The sequence below is a fragment of the Leuciscus leuciscus genome (assembly GCF_965113295.1).
Source record: "Leuciscus leuciscus genome assembly, chromosome: 22".
Lineage (NCBI taxonomy): Eukaryota > Metazoa > Chordata > Actinopteri > Cypriniformes > Leuciscidae > Leuciscus > Leuciscus leuciscus.
Window position 1 is genome coordinate 4670738 of NC_138746.1, and position 18675 is coordinate 4689412.

The 18675-nt window shown below is 37.4% G+C and overlaps 1 protein-coding gene across 3 annotated transcripts; it reads right to left on the reverse strand.

Annotated features, from left to right (window-relative positions):
* Positions 1 to 2539: 2539 nt before the first annotated feature.
* Positions 2540 to 18106, reverse strand: maco1b (macoilin 1b). 3 transcript variants are annotated; one of them, XM_082153339.1, is made up of 11 exons: positions 17825 to 18106; positions 14428 to 14569; positions 13151 to 13277; positions 12445 to 12568; positions 11734 to 11912; positions 10055 to 10634; positions 7561 to 7719; positions 7283 to 7465; positions 6216 to 6336; positions 5934 to 6108; positions 2540 to 4757 (listed from the first exon to the last, which is right to left on the reverse strand). In XM_082153339.1, the coding sequence occupies exons 1-11, from the start codon at positions 17902 to 17904 to the stop codon at positions 4555 to 4557; spliced, it is 2073 nt and encodes a 690-aa protein (XP_082009465.1). In that variant the 5' UTR covers positions 17905 to 18106; the 3' UTR covers positions 2540 to 4554. The 3 variants fall into 3 exon arrangements, with proteins under 3 accessions (XP_082009465.1, XP_082009464.1, XP_082009463.1); XM_082153338.1 differs by having other exon boundaries at positions 10055 to 10637; positions 17825 to 18105; XM_082153337.1 differs by having other exon boundaries at positions 10055 to 10640; positions 17825 to 18105.
* Between the last annotated feature and the right edge of the window lie 569 nt (positions 18107 to 18675).

Below are 18675 nucleotides of genomic sequence, written 5' to 3' on the forward strand. Positions count from 1 at the left end.
TATGTAAATTAGGCGGATAATGTTCCGTCATGACGCTGCGGTGAGTAGGCGAAGGCGGGGCTCGAGTATGCAAATTAGGACTTCGCGCGTGTGTGTGTGTGTGTGTGTGTGTGTGTGTGTGAGTGCCGTTTGACGTGCATGATTGAAACGACGGTTACTATTAAAAGGGATAATACCACAATTTCACCCACCACAAAATACTATGGAAGCCAATGGGGTCCATCAACTGTTTGGTTATTCACATTCTTCAAAATATCTTCTTTTGTGTTCAGCAGAAGAAAGAAATTCATACAGGTTAGTTTGGAAATTGTTGGGTGAACTATCCCTTTAAATTATAAACTTTTCAGTTACTTCAGTTCATAGAGGTAAAAATAATAATAATAATCTTGGAGGTTGTGATTACAAGGACACACATTGGCCACAAAGTATTTGGACACTGAATAAAACAATAACAACACACATTAGAATAGTGAAGAATACAAATACTTATGAAGCATATTGCAGTTATAAGGCAGAATGTTTTAACTTAGATTTGTTTAGTATTAGCTATTATTAATGTAAAAACTATTATTGTTAGCTATTATTTGCATAACAAGTAGAAGTAGAAGAATTTAAGTAAAACATTCTAGTTGCCAATTCTATTAGATTCAGTCATGTAGCAGTTAAAGTATGTTACACATAATAAAATGTTTTAATTGCATTGTTCTTTAAAAAAAAAGTATTTTAATGTCATTACATTAGTCACTCAATTTCACAGAAATAATTAAATAAATAAAAACGTTTCTTTCCATTTTCACCTCCATGACACATGAGGTTCATTTCATGCAATGTCAAAAAAAAATGCTAAAAGTTACAATTTTAAGTCATTTAAACTTAAATTAACCTGACTTAAAAAAAGTTGAATCTTGCATAACTAAAAATTGCAATGTTAATTGCAAAGTTAAATCAATGTAAAAACATATGTTGTCATAACTTATTGATCATATAATTGTTTACAGTGTAATACTTAGTATGAAGAAAAGAGCAATAATGACGAGGATGAGTGTGAAACTTTACTTTGAGAGTGTATAGTTGTCTTTCTCTCCACTCAGCCCTATCTGAACTCCTCCGCAAGAGTGCGTCTACACTGACAGCCCATCCCCACATGGGAAACATGGAAATAAAGAAACTGAAAGGGGAAAAAACAGGCATTCAAGGAGGTTCCTCTGAGAAAGAGGTGATTTTGCTTGTCTTTCGTCACTTCAGGGTAGCATCTTACAACTGGAATGTACTTCTAGCAAACAGAGACCGGGGCATCAGGTTCTTCACCGTGACCCACCAAAACCAGTTCAGTTTCATGTGAAGACACACATTAAATACCATTGACCAGGGTCTCCCAGCAGAACAACAGGTGAGTCACTCCATTCAGGTGATTAACAAGAGAAAGCCAGATCTTCAGCATTCCTGGGCAAGCATGACAGATTCATGCAGATTATTGCAGAAAAAACATGTGCACTTGTTAAGGCAAGCATACAGACGAGGTTCTTCAGGGAGGCTGAATGTGAAACACTGCATCCCATGGGAATAATTCACTCTCCCAGTTCATCCTACAGTCCTGGAACTGGAAGCTTGAGGAACGTGGGTGACATACTAAACGGCTTCTGTACATTATTAATGCCTCCATATGCTGATTACAGCAACAGTCTGCAGCTCATCTCAGAATATAACAGCTTTAATAGGTCAATAGATAGAGATGTATACATAAAGGTCTGGAACGGCAATCTTTAAACTTGCAAAAAAAAAAAAAAAAGTGATGTGAAAACAAGAGCCCACATGAAATTGTGCACGTCATGTGACTGATGCACTGAAGAAAGCGTGAGTGTGTGAGAGGAACATAGAAACTGCATGCATGGTTATAAAAAGAGACGTGTTTAATATGAAAGCTCTGGTTATTTATTCATGCACGTAATATCATCTCATGAATGAGACATGAAGGCTCCACACTCACAGCGATCCGAGAATCTGTCGGCACGAGATGTTGCATTAGTTCACAAACTAGCAAATGCCAGCTGCAAAAAAATAATAAGTGTTTCAAAATGTTTTGAGATTAAAATCTATCTATTCTTAGTGTAATATGTGCTTTATTAATTCCCCCATTATATCTTATATAACCACTTATAGGGTAAACCTAAAAACATTTTAAAATATAAACTCTTAAGCTGTAAACATGTTTTGTTTGGACTTTGAAAGTGATTTGAGAGTAAATGCAAGATGAAATGACCCTTTAGAGTCTAGACCAATTTTTTAATTTGTGTAGATGAAACCATGGCATTCACAACAATACAATTGTTTCCCATTTTTACTCATTAATTAACCCTTTCCTCAGCTTCAATTAACCCCAATTATACAGCTAGTTGAATTTTATCATTTTAATATGTTTTTCTTTGCCATCAGAACACCATATATACAGTATATATATATATATGGTGATTGGTGACCCACCTATAATTGTGTGCACTAAAGCCTTAACAATCAACAGACAAATCACAAGAAACTCAGATGCCAGAAAACAAAATGTTTTATTACTTGAAACCTCACAGAGACCTCACAACGAGTGCAGCCGAGGTTTGGCTGAACGACAGACAGAAAAGCAAGAAGTGACAGCGGGCAAAGAAAACAAAGCAACTGTCTTTTTTTTTCCCCCTCTTTCATTTAAACCACTTGGACATCGCAAACTTTACCACTTCCTCCATCACATCATAACTTAAAAAAAAAAAAAATATCACAACACCTAAAACAACAACCATCTCAGAGCACTACAATACCACATAGGACTGACTCTGGCTAAACCCCTCCCCCCCTCCCTCCCTCCCACCCATCATTAACCAAACTAACACAGTAACCATCTCTTCTTCTGAAACGACCCGCACCAGAACTCGCTGGAGACCGTTTGGGGGAACTGGCTTCCTCCAGTTGGCAAAATCTATTCACGTTAACACAAATCCAAGGTTTTTTTTCCAAAAGGTGGGTCGGCTCGGGACATTCTCCCTTTAGCCTGATAATACTTCATGCTTAGCAGACATAGATGACATCTGGATCTGTATCCGTTTACACAGCAAGTGTGATGATGGCCCAATGAAAACCTTTCCACGAGTGTAACAGGTTTAAAGTCGCCAACCTTTCTGAAAGCAACAGCGCCATCAAGTGGCACAACCAAGTATTTCTTTGAAAACAATACACAAACCATATAATAATAATCATATTATTATTAATAATAATAATAATAATAATAATACACTCCTCTAGCTTCCGATCATTGGACCAGCCAGTAACCTGATGGATCTGAAACACTTTTCGTTTTCAACAAAATTGCAGTCCTACTACTTTAGTTGGCACTGGACTACACTAGCTTCCGTCTGATACTGAAAGATGGTCAATCAATACAATAAAGAAAACCAGGAGGGGAAAGTATCCTGCGTTTCCATACTTGACATATTCCCTTGCGAGCTCGTTGAAGTCAACAGTGCATTAGTGCCACGCTGGATAAATAAATAAATGTAAACAAATGACCGAATTCACAAGCGCGGACCAAAACAGGAGAAGAGTCGTCACGACAATGGGCTGGTGATCCGTTTGCAAAAGGTTGCCTGTTAACGTGGCAAAAAAAAAAAAAAAAAGATGTGTTTGAGGCATGACGTGGTAGAGAGGGAGGGAAGAGATCTTTCGGTTCCACCAACGAGGTCCCATACGAAGGCACTGATTATCTGTAATTGGTGAGTTACACTGCTGGACTGTGTTTGTGGCGCACAGTTCGTCACTTTGTACCATGAGGAAGAACTGAACAGCAATCCACAGATTAAGCTTCGGTTTCGTCACACGAGTCCTAAAAGATGTTTTGCATGAGAATTGTCGCATTGTTTCTGGGACGTTCGATGGAGACGTTTTGTTGTTTGAACATTGCGTTACATTCTTGTCATATTAGATGGTGACATTCTTGAGTGAAAATCTTCTTGCCTCTGATATGGGGTAGAGCACCTGGGACGACGGATCTTACACTTGCCCTGCTTTGCACAAACCCCCTCCCTCCCCCCGCAAAAAAAACAGTAAAATCAAGGCCGAAATCCAGGAGGCCGGTCTCTGAATGGACTGAGGGAAGATACTCACCAACTCCTGTGAGGTTTCTAGACATTTACAAGAGAAAAGAAACGGCAGTTTCCTGCTCAATGTGTGATGTCCCTTAAAAGTCTTCTTTTTTTGTCTTTTGTATTTTTACTACAACAAATACAGTCACACAATACAATATCCTTCTGACCAGGCAAGAAGCTGTAGTATTAGAAGACAAAAAAAAAAAAAAAAAAAAAAAAAGCAATTTGAGCCACAGACATGCCAAAGATGAATCTGAATCTGGGCTTATGGAGGAAAAAAAACAACCAGAGAAGACCATGTGTGTATGTGTGTGTGTGTGTGTGTGTGTGTGTGTGTGTGTGTGTGTGTGTGTGTGTGTGTGTGTGTGTGTGTGTGTCTGTCTGTGATTGCAAGAATGATTGGAGGTCTGTTGAGGTGGGAAACAAGCATTCATTTTTTCAGGGGCTGGTAGACAGATGCGTTGGGGTCCAGTCCTGACGGACTGGTGTCCATGAACTTGGAGGAGTAGTGGGGCGTGACGGGGGTCATGCTGCCCGTATCTGCTGAATACACCACACTGGGCATGACGGCCATCACCTCTGCTATCTTCTGCTTCAGGTCTTTAATCTCCTGGTCTTTCTGCAGAATCTGACCTAAAAGAACACAAATCCAGACGGGAACAACTTTTAGTGGTTTTCAAAGATCAAGGTCAAAGTTTATTTACATAGCAAATTTTAACAACACGAATGTTGACCAAAGTGCTTCACAAGGAAATCAAAAATACACACACAGTGAAAAGAACTTGTCAAAAATTAAAATAAGCAAAAGAAGTTCAACCTGGAACCATCACGAAAACTGCAAACCCATTGCATTTAAAAATGCACACAAAATTAAACCGAGTTTTTAATAAGCTTGAGAAAAAAGGTAGGTTTTATTTGATGCTTTAAAAGCGTTTAATGTGGGAGAAGCTCTAATCGTTAACGCTAGTGTTGGAGCATAGACTGAAAATCTCCTTTTGTTTTCAAACGAGCTTTCGGGATATTTAATGATGGCTGAGATGCAGATCTAAGTGATCTCTGCGGAGAATAAGAACTTAAAAGCTCTGATATGTTTTCCATGATTGGGAATGATGTATTCTATAAATACATATACCACCATTCAAAACTTTGGAGATGGTAAGATTTTGTTTTTGAAATGTGTCTTATATGCTCACCAAGGCTGCATTTATTTGATCAAAATACAGTACAAACTGTAATATCGTGAAATATTATATATATATATATATATATTATTATTATAAATATATTTTTAAACAAACACAAAGGTGAGCATCATTACTCCAGTCTTCAGTGTCACATGATCCTTCATAAATCATTCTAATATGATGATTTGCTGCTCAAGAAACATTTCCGGTTATTATCAATGTTAAAAACGGTTGTGCTGCTTCATATTTTTGAGGAAACTGATAGTTTTTTCAGGATTCTTTGATGAATAGAAAGTTCAAAAGAACAGCATTTATTTTAAATAGAAATTTATACTGTCACTTTTGATCAATTCAATGTGTCCTTGTTGATTAAAGGTATTCATTTCTTAAAGAAAAAAAAATAAATCTTACTGATCCCAAATTTCTGAATGGTACTGTAGTTAATTAAATACTAATTAAAATATGTAATTCTTACAAGAATTTCTGGAAAGAAAAAAAAGTTTGACAAGTGGCTGAGTAAATGATGACAATTTTTCTTCAAACCTGTTTTAGCTACAAAATAAAGTGGTGCCCAAATTTAAAAGCTAATCTTTGAGTTCTTCTGTGGACAGGGCGTGATGCAAACCTTGTGCGATCTCCAGCTGTCTCTTAGCGTCTCCGAGGGCAGAGAAGAGGTCCAGCTTAATTCGGGTCTCAGCACTGAGGCTGTTTTCCAGGTGCTGGGTTTTATCCTGCATCGCTGACAGCGCTGACATCAGAACCTCTGTGTCCTTTTCGTTTTCCTTATATTTATGAAGTTCCTAGACAGATATGAAAGAAGGATGAGACATTAAATGTCTATTTTATTACTTTTTCTGATTTTTTTTTTAGCAGATTTAGAGCAAATATAACATGAAAATCTCCTCACTTGAACTTTGAGCTCCAGCTCTCTGATTTGATCTTCTTTCACCTTGATGTCAAGCGTAAGTTTCTTACACTCCGTCTCCAGCTCAGAAATCCTCCTCCTCAGAGACTCTGTGCACTCACCTCTGACACACACACACACACACAAATACAGATGCAAGTTAGTTCACATATAAAAAAAAAAAAGAGAGTGTTAAATATCCTGCAGGTATATGGAAAGGAAATAGAATAAAACAAGACAGAACTGACAAGAGAAAAAGGAAAATCCTTTGAGACACAGACAGAATGGAGTGGAAAATATTATGAAATATTATGCATGTTATGTACACTACCGTTCAAAAATCTGTACGATTTAAAAAAAAAAAATTAATACTTTTATTAAGCAAAAATGATCAGCAGTTTGAAAGCAACATATTTATAACGTTACAAAAAATTACTATTTCAAATACATTTTTTTTTAACTTTCTATTCTACTAAAACAAATCCTGAAAAGAATTGCATCACGGTTTCCACAAAAATACTGAATTAGAAATATGATTTCTGCAGGATCATGTGACTGAAGACTGGAGTAATAATGCTGAAAATAAAGCTTTGCCTTCACAGGAACTACATTCAAACTGTTGTTTTTAATTATAATAATATTAATATACATTACAATATTACTGTTTTTACTCTATTTTCGATCAAATAAATGCAGTCTTGATGATTATAAGAAACTTCTTTCAAAAACATTACAAAATCTTGCCGACCCCAAACCTTTGAACGGTAGTGTATATTATACATTTCATTCCATTTGATTAGGATTATTTGATTAGTAAGTTCAAAAGAACATTATTTATTTGAAATATGTATTTTTTTGTAAGAAAGAAAGACTTCACTGTCTCTTTTGATCAATTTAATGCATCCTTGCTGAACAGTAAAAAGTATTAATTTCTTAATTAAAAAAAAACCTGTTGACTCCAAACCTTTGAACAGTGGTGTATAATGAAATGGAAAGGAGAAAGGAATGTATGAGGGTTGCATATATTACGGATTGGATGTTATGAAATATAATGTAACGATGGGAAGCACCTGGTTGCAGCGGCGAGAGCGACTGCACGGGCCGCCGTGGCCTCCTCCAGCTTCTTGCGTTTCTTTTCCTCTGCTAACAGTTTCTCTGCTGCAGCACGAGCGTCTTGTTCTGCTTTCAGACGCTTCTCCAGCTGTCCCACTGTCTGCTTGTCCTTCTGCTTCGCCTGCACGGCGTTATGAAGTCTGAACATACACACAAGAGTTTGCATTAATACAGATACAGTCCCCTGGCTTCTCTGCACTCCCTCATGGAGCAATCTCAAAGAGGGATGTCTCACTTGTTTTGCAGTAGTTCGTTCTCTTGACGCAGCTGCCCGAGTTCAGAGCGTATGCTGCGTTCAGAGCTGCCCAGAGAGCCCAACTGACTGCGCAGATCCTGTTCGGTCTGTCGGCTTGCCTGCAGATCTGCCTTCAGCTTCTTAACATCCTGCTCCAGCCTAACACACATATACACAGACCATTAAGTCCATTAGGGGGTCATTATAATAAACATGAATCAGAGAAAAGGTCAGCATCTCAAAACTAGAGGTCGACCGATTGATGGGGTCGATTTTGGGCATTTTTTTATGAATCGGCATGGGCCGATTGTGCTGCAAATTAGGCCGATTAATAGGCAGGCGCATCTGCGGGCAGCTAAGCGTTGATGTGGAACACGTGAAACTTGTTTTAGTGAACTAAAACTTTATTTTATTTTTTCATCTAAAAGTTTATTTGACAGTCTAGATTTTTGATGACCTGTTTTGTGTATTTTATATTTAATGTCTAATAATTATTTGTATTTTTTTATACAAGTGCACTGATTGGAGAGGCTTGTGTTGTTCAGTAAATGTTTAATTTAAGCAATTTTCTCTATCACTTCTTAAAAAAAAAATTTTTTTAAAAAAGGGAAAATCGGCCAAACATATTGGCATCATATATCGGCCATCGGCTGCCCTGATTTCTAAATATCGGCCAGAGAAAAATCCATATCGGTCAACCTCTACTCAAAACCCATTAGGCTACCTACATAGACGGCATTTGCGTGCACCCAAACATGCACAAGGTATAATCTGCATACAAATGATGCCCAAAAATGCTGTCTAAGGAGGCAAGTAGATGATATAAAAATAATTATTTTCAGGTAGTTTGTGGTTTCCCCCAGATTTGGAGTGTTAGGTAAACATAAAAGGTTTGTGAAACCACAATATTATAATTATATAATATAGTGTTATTCAAAAATGGACTGACCTCGCATCCGAAAATGCCAACTTCCCTACAACATATTATGAAAAATAGTACATCAAAGTTTACTTAAGCTGGACTGTGACACTATTTTCTTCTAGAAACAAACTTTGTTGCATTCTTTTTCTGTTATCTTTGTAAAGCTGCTCTGAAACAATCTGTATTGTAAAAAGCGCTATATAAATAAAGGTGACTTGACTTGACCAAAGGAGTAATATGTACGAATACTAGATAGCACCTAGATAACCTACTATTTCCACCAAGATTTCAAAGCACACATCTGATATACACTTTACTAGTCCATGAGGCCACAGGAGAGGAGTAGCGAATGGCGGGAAACTGATGCAATTGATGTTGTGGGTCACATGACAAAGCAGATTTACAACGCAAATAAATTTTTTAACAGTCACAAATGACTCTGGCAGTAACCATTTCAGACTCCGCTTATGACCCTAAAGGTGTGGTGACATTAGCAAAATTAAGCCGAGTTCACACAAAAGTCACATTTAAACCAGGCAAATTCATGTGAACTTGAACCTAGGGGTGTGTGATATCACGACTTTTGATAGTGAATGATTAAAATGTCTCCACGATCTGCTTTTAGAGAAATATCGTAGCTATAGAGCATTCTATCAGTTGCAGTTCTGGCACCTCTGTCCCCACATACTGTACAACACAAGGGTTACGCTCACGTGACATTGCAGGTTTTCACAGTCATGCAAGTGTATTATTTGCATGCGTTATAAAGCCTTGCCGCTTAAACATTTTATTCACACACTGGTCTCAAATCTAATTTATACAGTGCAGTCTTTGTAGTGTTTTATATTTACATTCGTTTACTCATTTCCTTGCTTGAATACTACTGTTAAATACACCTACTGTGAAAGACTAAAGAACTGTTTATTTCATTTGTATATTCTAATGTATTTGTAAAGTGCATATTTGTTCAAATTTTTAATAACAAAGATAAAATATTGAGATAAATATTTTTATCTTTGCTCACCCCTACTTTGGCCTAAATGGTATGTCATTATTTTTTCTTTTATATTTTGTCACCTTGTAAGGCTACATTTTTAAAATAGGGAAATTAGCTTGACTGTGCTGCTCTGTCACTTGCAAAACAGTAAAACCAACATGTAAAAATTGTGAATCGTCATGTGATATTTTTGCCATATCGCCCACCCCTACTTGAACCCCATGCAAAACTTGCATTGGGAAATCTTTCACCCTGGAGTGAAATTCAAGATTGCGTAGATTTCTATTGAAATGACTCTTGACCACTAAAATGATAATGCCAAAACAAAAGTGGACACAAAAATAAAGTTCCAAATCAACGAGAACAGATTTATTTCTCACTGAAAACAGTCTGACTTGTTTTTTTGGCTTAGTGAGAAAGCTTAATGCTTAATATTGACATCAGAGTGTAGGGAACAACATTACAAAACATGCTTGCTAGTATGTAGTGTTTTCACACAACCCTTTTGAACATGAGAGCTGCTTGTTTTAACACGAAGTCACAATTTTGAGACAGATGATGTGTGCGAGTCTAACCTGACGAGCGCCTCGGGTTTGCTCAGCTGATTGTTGGGAATGCAGTTTTCCACAGGGTCTCTGTGCGATGTTGCGTTCTTCCCTCCTCCACACTTCTGTTTTCTGTCCCCCTTATTCGAGGAAGAGGCGGACGACGAAGGCCCGGAGGAAGACGGCACGCTGCCGTTGGCTGTTCCGTGTCCCCGGGGCGAGGAGCTCCCTCCCCCTCCGCTGGCGTTTTTGTAATTTTTGTTGGAGTTGGAGGAGGAAGAAGAGGAGGAGGATGAAGAGTGTTCATCTTTCAACAGGTTCTCAGTGCTGCCCAGCAGATCTGAGCTGCTCAGTCTCTTACTGTTCACGTGGTTCTCCATGTACTCCATCTCCTGAGCTTTACTGTCCACTGACGGCAAGATGCTGCTGGTGCTGCTGTGATGGTTCTGGTTGTGGTTGTGTTGCTTTTTGGACTCGTTTTTGCCCCGTTCTTTCTCTCTGTATTCCAGCTCTGGTAACGTGTTGGATGAGGGCTTTTTACCGCCCGCTGAGCCGTTCTGTGCCACAGCTGGAGAGTCTACATCTTGAATGCCTTTAGATGCTGCTGCTGCTGCTGCTTTTGAAAGTCAAAGAGCAAGAAAGACTTAAAATGAATAGTTTATCCAAAACAGAAAAATCTGTCCATAAATACACTCAGCCTCATGTCACTGCAACAATGAACAATTTCATAATTTTCTCACGGCTGTTTATTTTATGATATATAATGGTTTTAATCATTTATTTTCATGACTGGTACTTTAAATACATTTATTTATAGTGGCTTATTTTTACTGTCAGGAGTAGAAAGAATATAAAAACACTGTAATGTCATATACAAATTTAGGTCACCCTTTAGTTTAGGGTCCAGTTCTCACTACTAACTAACTACGACTTTTGCCTCAATAAACTCTTAATTACTGCTTATTAATAGTTAGTAAGGTAGTTGTTAAGTTTAGGTATTGGGTGGATTAAGGTCATGCAGAATAAGGCATTAATATGTGCGTTATAATATAATAAAGAACTAGTTAAATAGTGAGAATTGGACCCTAAACTAAAGTGTTAGCCAAATTTACTATCAAAAACTGTGTTTTTTTTTATGAAACTTATTAATTTAATTTGCCTTTTAAAATGTAATCAAATAAAAATATAACAATTCCTTAAAATTTTCTGGCAGAGTACTGCACAATAGGTGTACTGTTTAAATTAAAACATGGACGGAAAATTGTATAATATTCCATACAAAATAGTGTACCAAAATTATATATTATTTATACAAAATTTGCCAAATTCCATGACATTACACATTATTATAATTTTTTACTGGATTCCAAGATTCCATCCAGCTTTTCCATTAAAGGGCTCTATATTACATATTTACCCTGTTGAAGAGAGTTAGTGTGGGCTATTAATAGTGTTATAATGCAAGAACCATTAGTAAGAAGGTTATGCAGTTAATAGGGGTCCTCCATTAATGCATCTCAATCCATGCACTCTCTGTGGCCACTGAATAGATACAGCAATTATTTCAGCCATGCACCAGTAGTCCAGTATTGGAAAAATACATTTCCTACACAAAATAAAAACGGTATATCGCCCAGCACTGGTTTGGGTGAACTATTCCGTCAAGACACAAGATGCAAAGCTGCACAAGATCATCCCTCAGTCCTTACCTTCCTCTGCTTCTCTCTCTTGTCTCTGTATGAGCTGTTGTTCTGGAGGTAGTGCCTGCTGCAGCAGCTGCATGTAAAATTCGTTCTCTTTCTGCACTTCCTTCTGTTTTCGTAGACGCATCTTATAACTTACATAACTCTTAAAACCAAAGCCCAGCGTAACCACCGGGTAACCGATACTGTAAACATAAGAAGAAATAGTACATCAAATGATTAGCATTGTTGGGGTAAAAAGCAATTCCGTATGCTGTTGTTTATGGTGTTGAGTTCAAAGGTAATAAATCAGTCATAGGAAAGTGCTTCTTCAACGATCCTGCCTCTTGATATTTCAGCTGAATAAATTTTATATATTGGTGTTCTAGCATCATTTTGGTCACGGTGAAGTGCGCCTACACTGCTGACATCTTTACCTATTGTAGCTTATCCACAGTGTTTGCACAAAATAGACACTGACACAGTAAAAATGCAAAATAAATGTTTTGTCAATGATTTCAGCCCTCCAAAAATATTTTGGCCTATTATTTTCAGTTGCTGGAATTTCAGTGCATCACTATTTCATATCACATTATGATCACTTATAGTAATAAAAAAACATGACCAACACGTTCTGAAATGGTTGAGGACACTGGACATATAAAGCAGAAACTTGCTCACAATCAATGGAAGCGTTAGATTTGTCAGCGTAAGTGTGGATTTGGGAAAATGACGTACCAGTGCGCTGCAAATGGACGACACAAGTCCACGTGGAAGTGCTTCAAATCTTTAAATCTGATAGCTGCCTCAATATAAACAAAAAGTATCCATAGCGACACAGTGGGGAGGCAGACCCCTCGTTCTGTTGGGAGACAAGAGATTAACAGCACAAATTAATCTAAACAAACCCACAAGGATTCAAGCACACACTCGGTGGGCGAGTCATTTGAAGCAAATGCTTTGTTGACACCAAGATCCAGAGCTGCTCAGTCACACCGGCAGAAATAACCAAGCTTACAGCTGCAAGGTCACAGTGTGTGTGCATGTTATAAAGAGAGAATAAACTATGCGATGACAACAAATGCTCACAACAGAATGGGAATGCTCCTCTCATGGAGTGCGCCAATGGATGTGTGCGTAAGAATTTGTGTGTCCAAACTGAGCTACCAAAACAGATGTAAAATATTTTTTAGCCCATCTTTTACAAAGAGGATTAGAAAAACCAGAGATGGGTGTGTCTTCAACAAACCAAACTGACATTGTGGACACGTTGGCTTGAGGTTGTCTATAGCGGAAATGTCAAAACTGTCAAGTCATGAATGTTCACTAACCACAGACCAATCAACTGTAAGCTTGATGTTATACTTCAGAGACATTCAAACGAAAATACCAGAACATTGATGGCAGGGTGAACATGTGATATGAACAGGTGTGTGGCTCTTACCTGTGTGCCAGACGTACTGTACCCACACATATGTGCTGGCTGCAAAGAACAGCCACTGCACTGGGATGAACAGCAGACATATAATGTCTGATGTGAATGCCACACACACAAAAAACACTGAGAAAGCCTGAAACACACAAAGAGATGCATAAGATCATCACATGTGCAACTGGCATGACATGTCAATTTACAGTCCTCTTTCAGTATTTGGGTAGACAGTAGGGCAGCCCCCTAATAGCCCATAATTTTTCCATCTTTGCAGCCGACACAGACACAGAAAACACTAGTTTATTAAATAATTAAAATGTCTCCTTGCTATTTTTTCCCGACATTCTGCGTGCGCTTCAGAACAGAATAGGCTATATTTTGGCATTATATTTTGCATGCAAAACATCATATAAACAGCCCTAAACCCTATTCTGACAGGACTAGTTTTCCAGGGGGGGGGGGTTGTTAGAGAAATGCATGTCTCACAGACATTGCAATTTTAATCCCATCTGAATCTGCCAAGTCTGTGTTTTTCTCACACAACTTCTGTAAAAATTCTAGGGCAAAATTACCAACTTTTTTTCGACAAACTCAACGGTCCTCTGAGAAATCTAATGTCCGAATGCAAATGTCTGTGATTGCTGATGTTGTATTATTCTAACGCTTCTCCTCATGTGTTTTTGACCTACCTGAGCTACCATTTGCACACCAATCTTCAGCATGCTTTAATTTAGTTTCAATATGGATGGTATCCGACAAAAAAAAATAACATGCAATTAATAAACTGAACCAAATCGCCGGAAACTGCGAAGACTGCCCATTATAATATCAGTGTCATGTAAGTGTAAGATACTTGTCTAGATTTCTCTGCTCACTTATTTATTATAAACAGCCACTGCACATAAATTAGTCCCGTCCGAATAGGGCTCGAAACAGCATTTTATAAATATTATGCATAACATAATATGCATAATACAAACAAGTTTTAAAGTGATGGATTGACAAATAAGATATGCATTAATTCTTTATTTTTGTATTATTATTATTATTTATTTTTACAATATATAATATGTAGCAGTTGATTTTAATAATTTTTTTGGTCTGTTTCGGAGCTTATAAGCAGAATGAATCACCATGCACTTTCTTTGTACAGAAAACAGAAGCTCAGACATTTTGCTAAACAAACATCAGATTTTTGGTTGGGACAACATGAGGGCGAGCAATTGATTCCTTATAAAGTCCCATAATCTGGATGAAAAAGCTCATCTCACACACACACACATACTCACCAGGCCCTGGTATCTGAAGGAGTCGTAAACACTGCGAATGAAAAGCCAGAAAGGCCAGAGGTACTCGAAGCGAAACTCCAGCACAAAGTCTGCCAGCAGCACCAGCGCCCAGACCACCAGAAACTTCAGGTACAGGAATGTACTGAGACAGAGAGAAAGAGATATTATTAAACAAACATTCAATAATCCATCCATTTCAAGATTGCAACCCTAGATCTCTTTGAATAAGACCCCAACATGTGGCCTTGAGCCAGGGAACATCTAGAGGAGGCACGTAAAGCAACTCCATCATGAGCTCCAGCAGTAAATCCAAACCAATGAACCATGGGTGCGTGGGGGAGGACGTGAATCACTGTTTGGCTTTCTCCAATGCAGCGTGTAGTAAATGAAGTGGATTATGTTTTATGTAAGGACGAGAAGCCCAAAACCATCTCCAGATGTAGAAATGCAGATAAGGTGTAATTAAGCAACACTGTGAATATCATGATTTTAATGTGCTTTTTAAGACTGTGTCTTTAGACCAATTTTATGATAATTCCTTGTCTCTAAAACAACAGAGCTTTACTGGTAATAATAATAATGAAACATAAAATACAGGTTAAAGTGCTGCAAGGTATATAAAAAGAAAAACGTTTAAAAATATAATGCATAAAAAATTAAGATTAAACCTTAAAACAACAATAATTATAACAATAAGAAATCATCTAGATACTTTAATAGAGCCTTCAGAACTGTTAGTGTTGGTAAGTTTAATTAATTTCAATGAATTTCTTCGTCATAGAAATTTGTAGAATCATACACCTCAAAACAAATGACTTCCCTTTTTACAGGTGCTGTAAATAGTGTTCTGATGACAGAGATAATTGTGTTAATGCAAGGTAAAAAATAAGCAGTCACTGGACCGGTAGATCTGGGATGATGACATACTTGTTGATTTCCACCTCACTGAGGAAAGTGACTAAACAAATCAAATAACAAACAAAAGATAACAGGTGTTATAGATGCATCTTCACAGATTATGTCATCAAAGTTTACAGTCACTGGATGGACGGATCCAAAACAAACACTTCATATGCAACACATATTACGCATGTTAGCAGGACAATAAAAATAAACCCTAAATTGTATGATCTTCACATAAACATTATTTGGTTCATATTCTAGTATCACAAAGTACTTATATACACAGTTAGGACCAAATCTATTACTTAAAGCGTTAGTTCACACAAAAATGACAATTCTGTCATCAGTTACTCGCCCTCATGTCGTTCCAAACCCGTAACAGAGTTTCTGTTTATGTTCACTGATCAAAGTTTATATGTGAATAATAGCCTAAATTCAGTCAGTTCGTCATATAAAGCGATCGAGACTCTTTAAGAAACATTTGGACTAAACCACTCAATTCATATGGATTAGTTTTACGATCTCTTTATGAACTTTTTGAAGCATCAATGTGGTAGTTGTGTAGCTGTCAATGGAGACATGAAAGGATTTCATCAAAAAGATCTTCATTTTTGTTCCAAGATGAACGAAAGTCTTACGGTTTTGGAACGACATGAGGGGAATTAATTTTTGGGTGAACTATCCCTTTAAGGAAAATTGTTTTGGGGTAAAAATAATTTCCCTATGAACCCTAACCGACATATTTCCCAGATGCAACATTATATCAACATTTGAAATGTTGGCATTATGACTGAATTTGAGCTCCAGACCCACTAAATTAGAGAGTCAAACATGCCGAACTTCAAGCAGAATAACAGATGACTGATAATGGGTGAAGTCTGGCAACTTTCGTTAATGGCAGGGATAGTGCCAGATATTTACCCACTGTGAGTAAATCATAGGGTTTAACTGCGTCATCTACGGCACAACCTATTCATGATATATCTGCAATTAATTATTTTGCTGGCAAGGACTGTGCATTAAGACAAGGATATAGTTTGTAAATTCAATTCATTTTGTGAATCAGTTCAAGCTGTAAATGAATCAACTAAAAACTTGATTCAACAATTTAATGCAAATATGCGTATATATGGTATTTTTCACATTCTTCAAACACTTGTTAAAAAAACATATGTGCAGGTAAATATTGATGTTTATTAATGTATTAATTAAGTTCATTGGTTAGATGAAAATGATCAAATATACTCATTCCTTGTGTTATTTTCTTGAAAATTGTGTGGGAAAACATGCCTTGATTATTTTTCTTGTTACTGTATTTTTCACTTTTGGCATTATGAATCTACTTGGCTTTAATGACTGATTGGTTGAAACTGTGGTTTCTCTGTTTGAAGAAAACCACCACTTTAAACAGTTTCAAAGCAAATTCATATCCGCTACGTAATTATCTGTAAATTGCTGCCATCTAAAACACTTTACTGATATCTTGCTTTCCACATTTGACAATCTGTCCTATGACATGTCCCACACTGATGTCTCCTGTAAACAACATGACTCCCACTTCATGCATAGAGATTGAAACTATTATATGAGAGATTATGGCTACTGATAATATATGAAACATTCAATACTGTTGGGCAAACACTCTTACAACATCACTTTTGACTGATAGGTCAGATGCTCCCTGACAAACCTTACTTACACAACCACTAAGACCAACAAACTACAGCTTTCAAGAATTAGTTCATTAATTGTGAAAAAAAAAAGCACAATGAAATATGTAAGTTTTAATAAAGAATATTATTATTTTTTTTAAATAAAAAAAGAAGAAATACATTCCTAACATTTTCTGGAAGAACGTTTTTTTCTTACACCAAATTTGGCAAATGATGGAAGGCAAATTTTTAGTAACTTAGTCAAAAGATGTGATCAAGGAAATTATAAAAACTGTCCCGGTCTTCCCAACTTCTGCTGGAAAATAGCTTAGTTATTTGGAGTCTCAGGCATTTAAAAAACAAAACAAAACTGCAGCTGTCTCTTAGAAACCATTATTTGAATAAACTTCACGCTTTCTGTGCAACTTTACATTTGAAATTTGCAAATTAAATTACGGTTATTCTTCTTACGGTCTTGCTAGATCAAATCAAAACATTGCCTTCGTTGCGGATACCGAGAGACTGAAGGTGCTGCTGTCACGTCAATCATTCTGATGATTGACACTTACTGACTCTAACGATCGAGTCTCGAGCCCTCACTAGTGGGTTTCGCGGGTTTCTTTCTTTTAAAGCACATCGCTGAGATGATGAGGCCTAGGGCAGCTTATTCATTTCTGCGGAAACGACTGTCTACCTTCGGCCAGCTTTGTTGACTGTAGCCCAGTTGAGCTAAACGATTTACTGTCTCTCTATGGGGTCTTAGACCATAATAAAAGGCTAAATCTGGGTCTTTCCTACAGGTCGGGAAAGATAACGGTTCCGTCCTAAGGTCTGAATCGTACCTGCCGTAGATCCCCTCGGTGATTCGGTTCCGTTTTAAGGGCCGTCGGAGCTTGCTGCAGTCCGCATTGCGCCGCTTCATCCTCGCCCCCTTAAATCGGGCTTTTTAATACGTACAGCAGTATAGTCCAGGGTTCTGTCTTATTCGGATGGGAAACATTGGCGGTCCCGCAAAGGAATATACCGCGGTGGTTGTTTTTTTTTTTCCAGCTGGAAACAAAGAAATAAATAAAAAGACTGAGTAGAAGACCCTCCTCCTTCTCTCGCGCAGACGCACAGACACGGGCCTAGACAGATGTGAGTGACAGGCTGCCGAGCCAATAAGAATCGCGCCTGTTTGCTGTCATTTTGAATGACAAGACAAATAGCCAATAGGCAGCGGTCTGATTTGTGGCGGTACCAAAGAAAGGGAAAAGGGCGGCTGACCTGTTTCTTGGCCCGACCAGTCGCTCTTTTTTTGGACAAATCAGGTAGTGGTCGCTGACCAATAGGATCGATTCAGGCGGGACTCTCTGTACGTTTTTTTCGTATGATATGTGAGAGATGCGAATTCCACATAAACTTACTACGTTGGTAGGCAGATGTAAATTATACATTGTGTGACGGTCAAAGACAAACAAAGCCCCACAAATAAGTTAATACATTATGAATTTAATGATCAATATTTTGTTTAATAATCAATTTTTCTTTTTTCTTTTCTTTTTTCTTCTTCTTCTTTTTTTTTTTTTTTTTACAATATGCATTTTAATCTCCCCAAACACATTTCTTAATATAGGCTACTGGATAAAATGTAAAACTAATAATTACCAAAGAGGCAAATTAATTAGCCTCATTTGATCTCAATTAGGTAAGT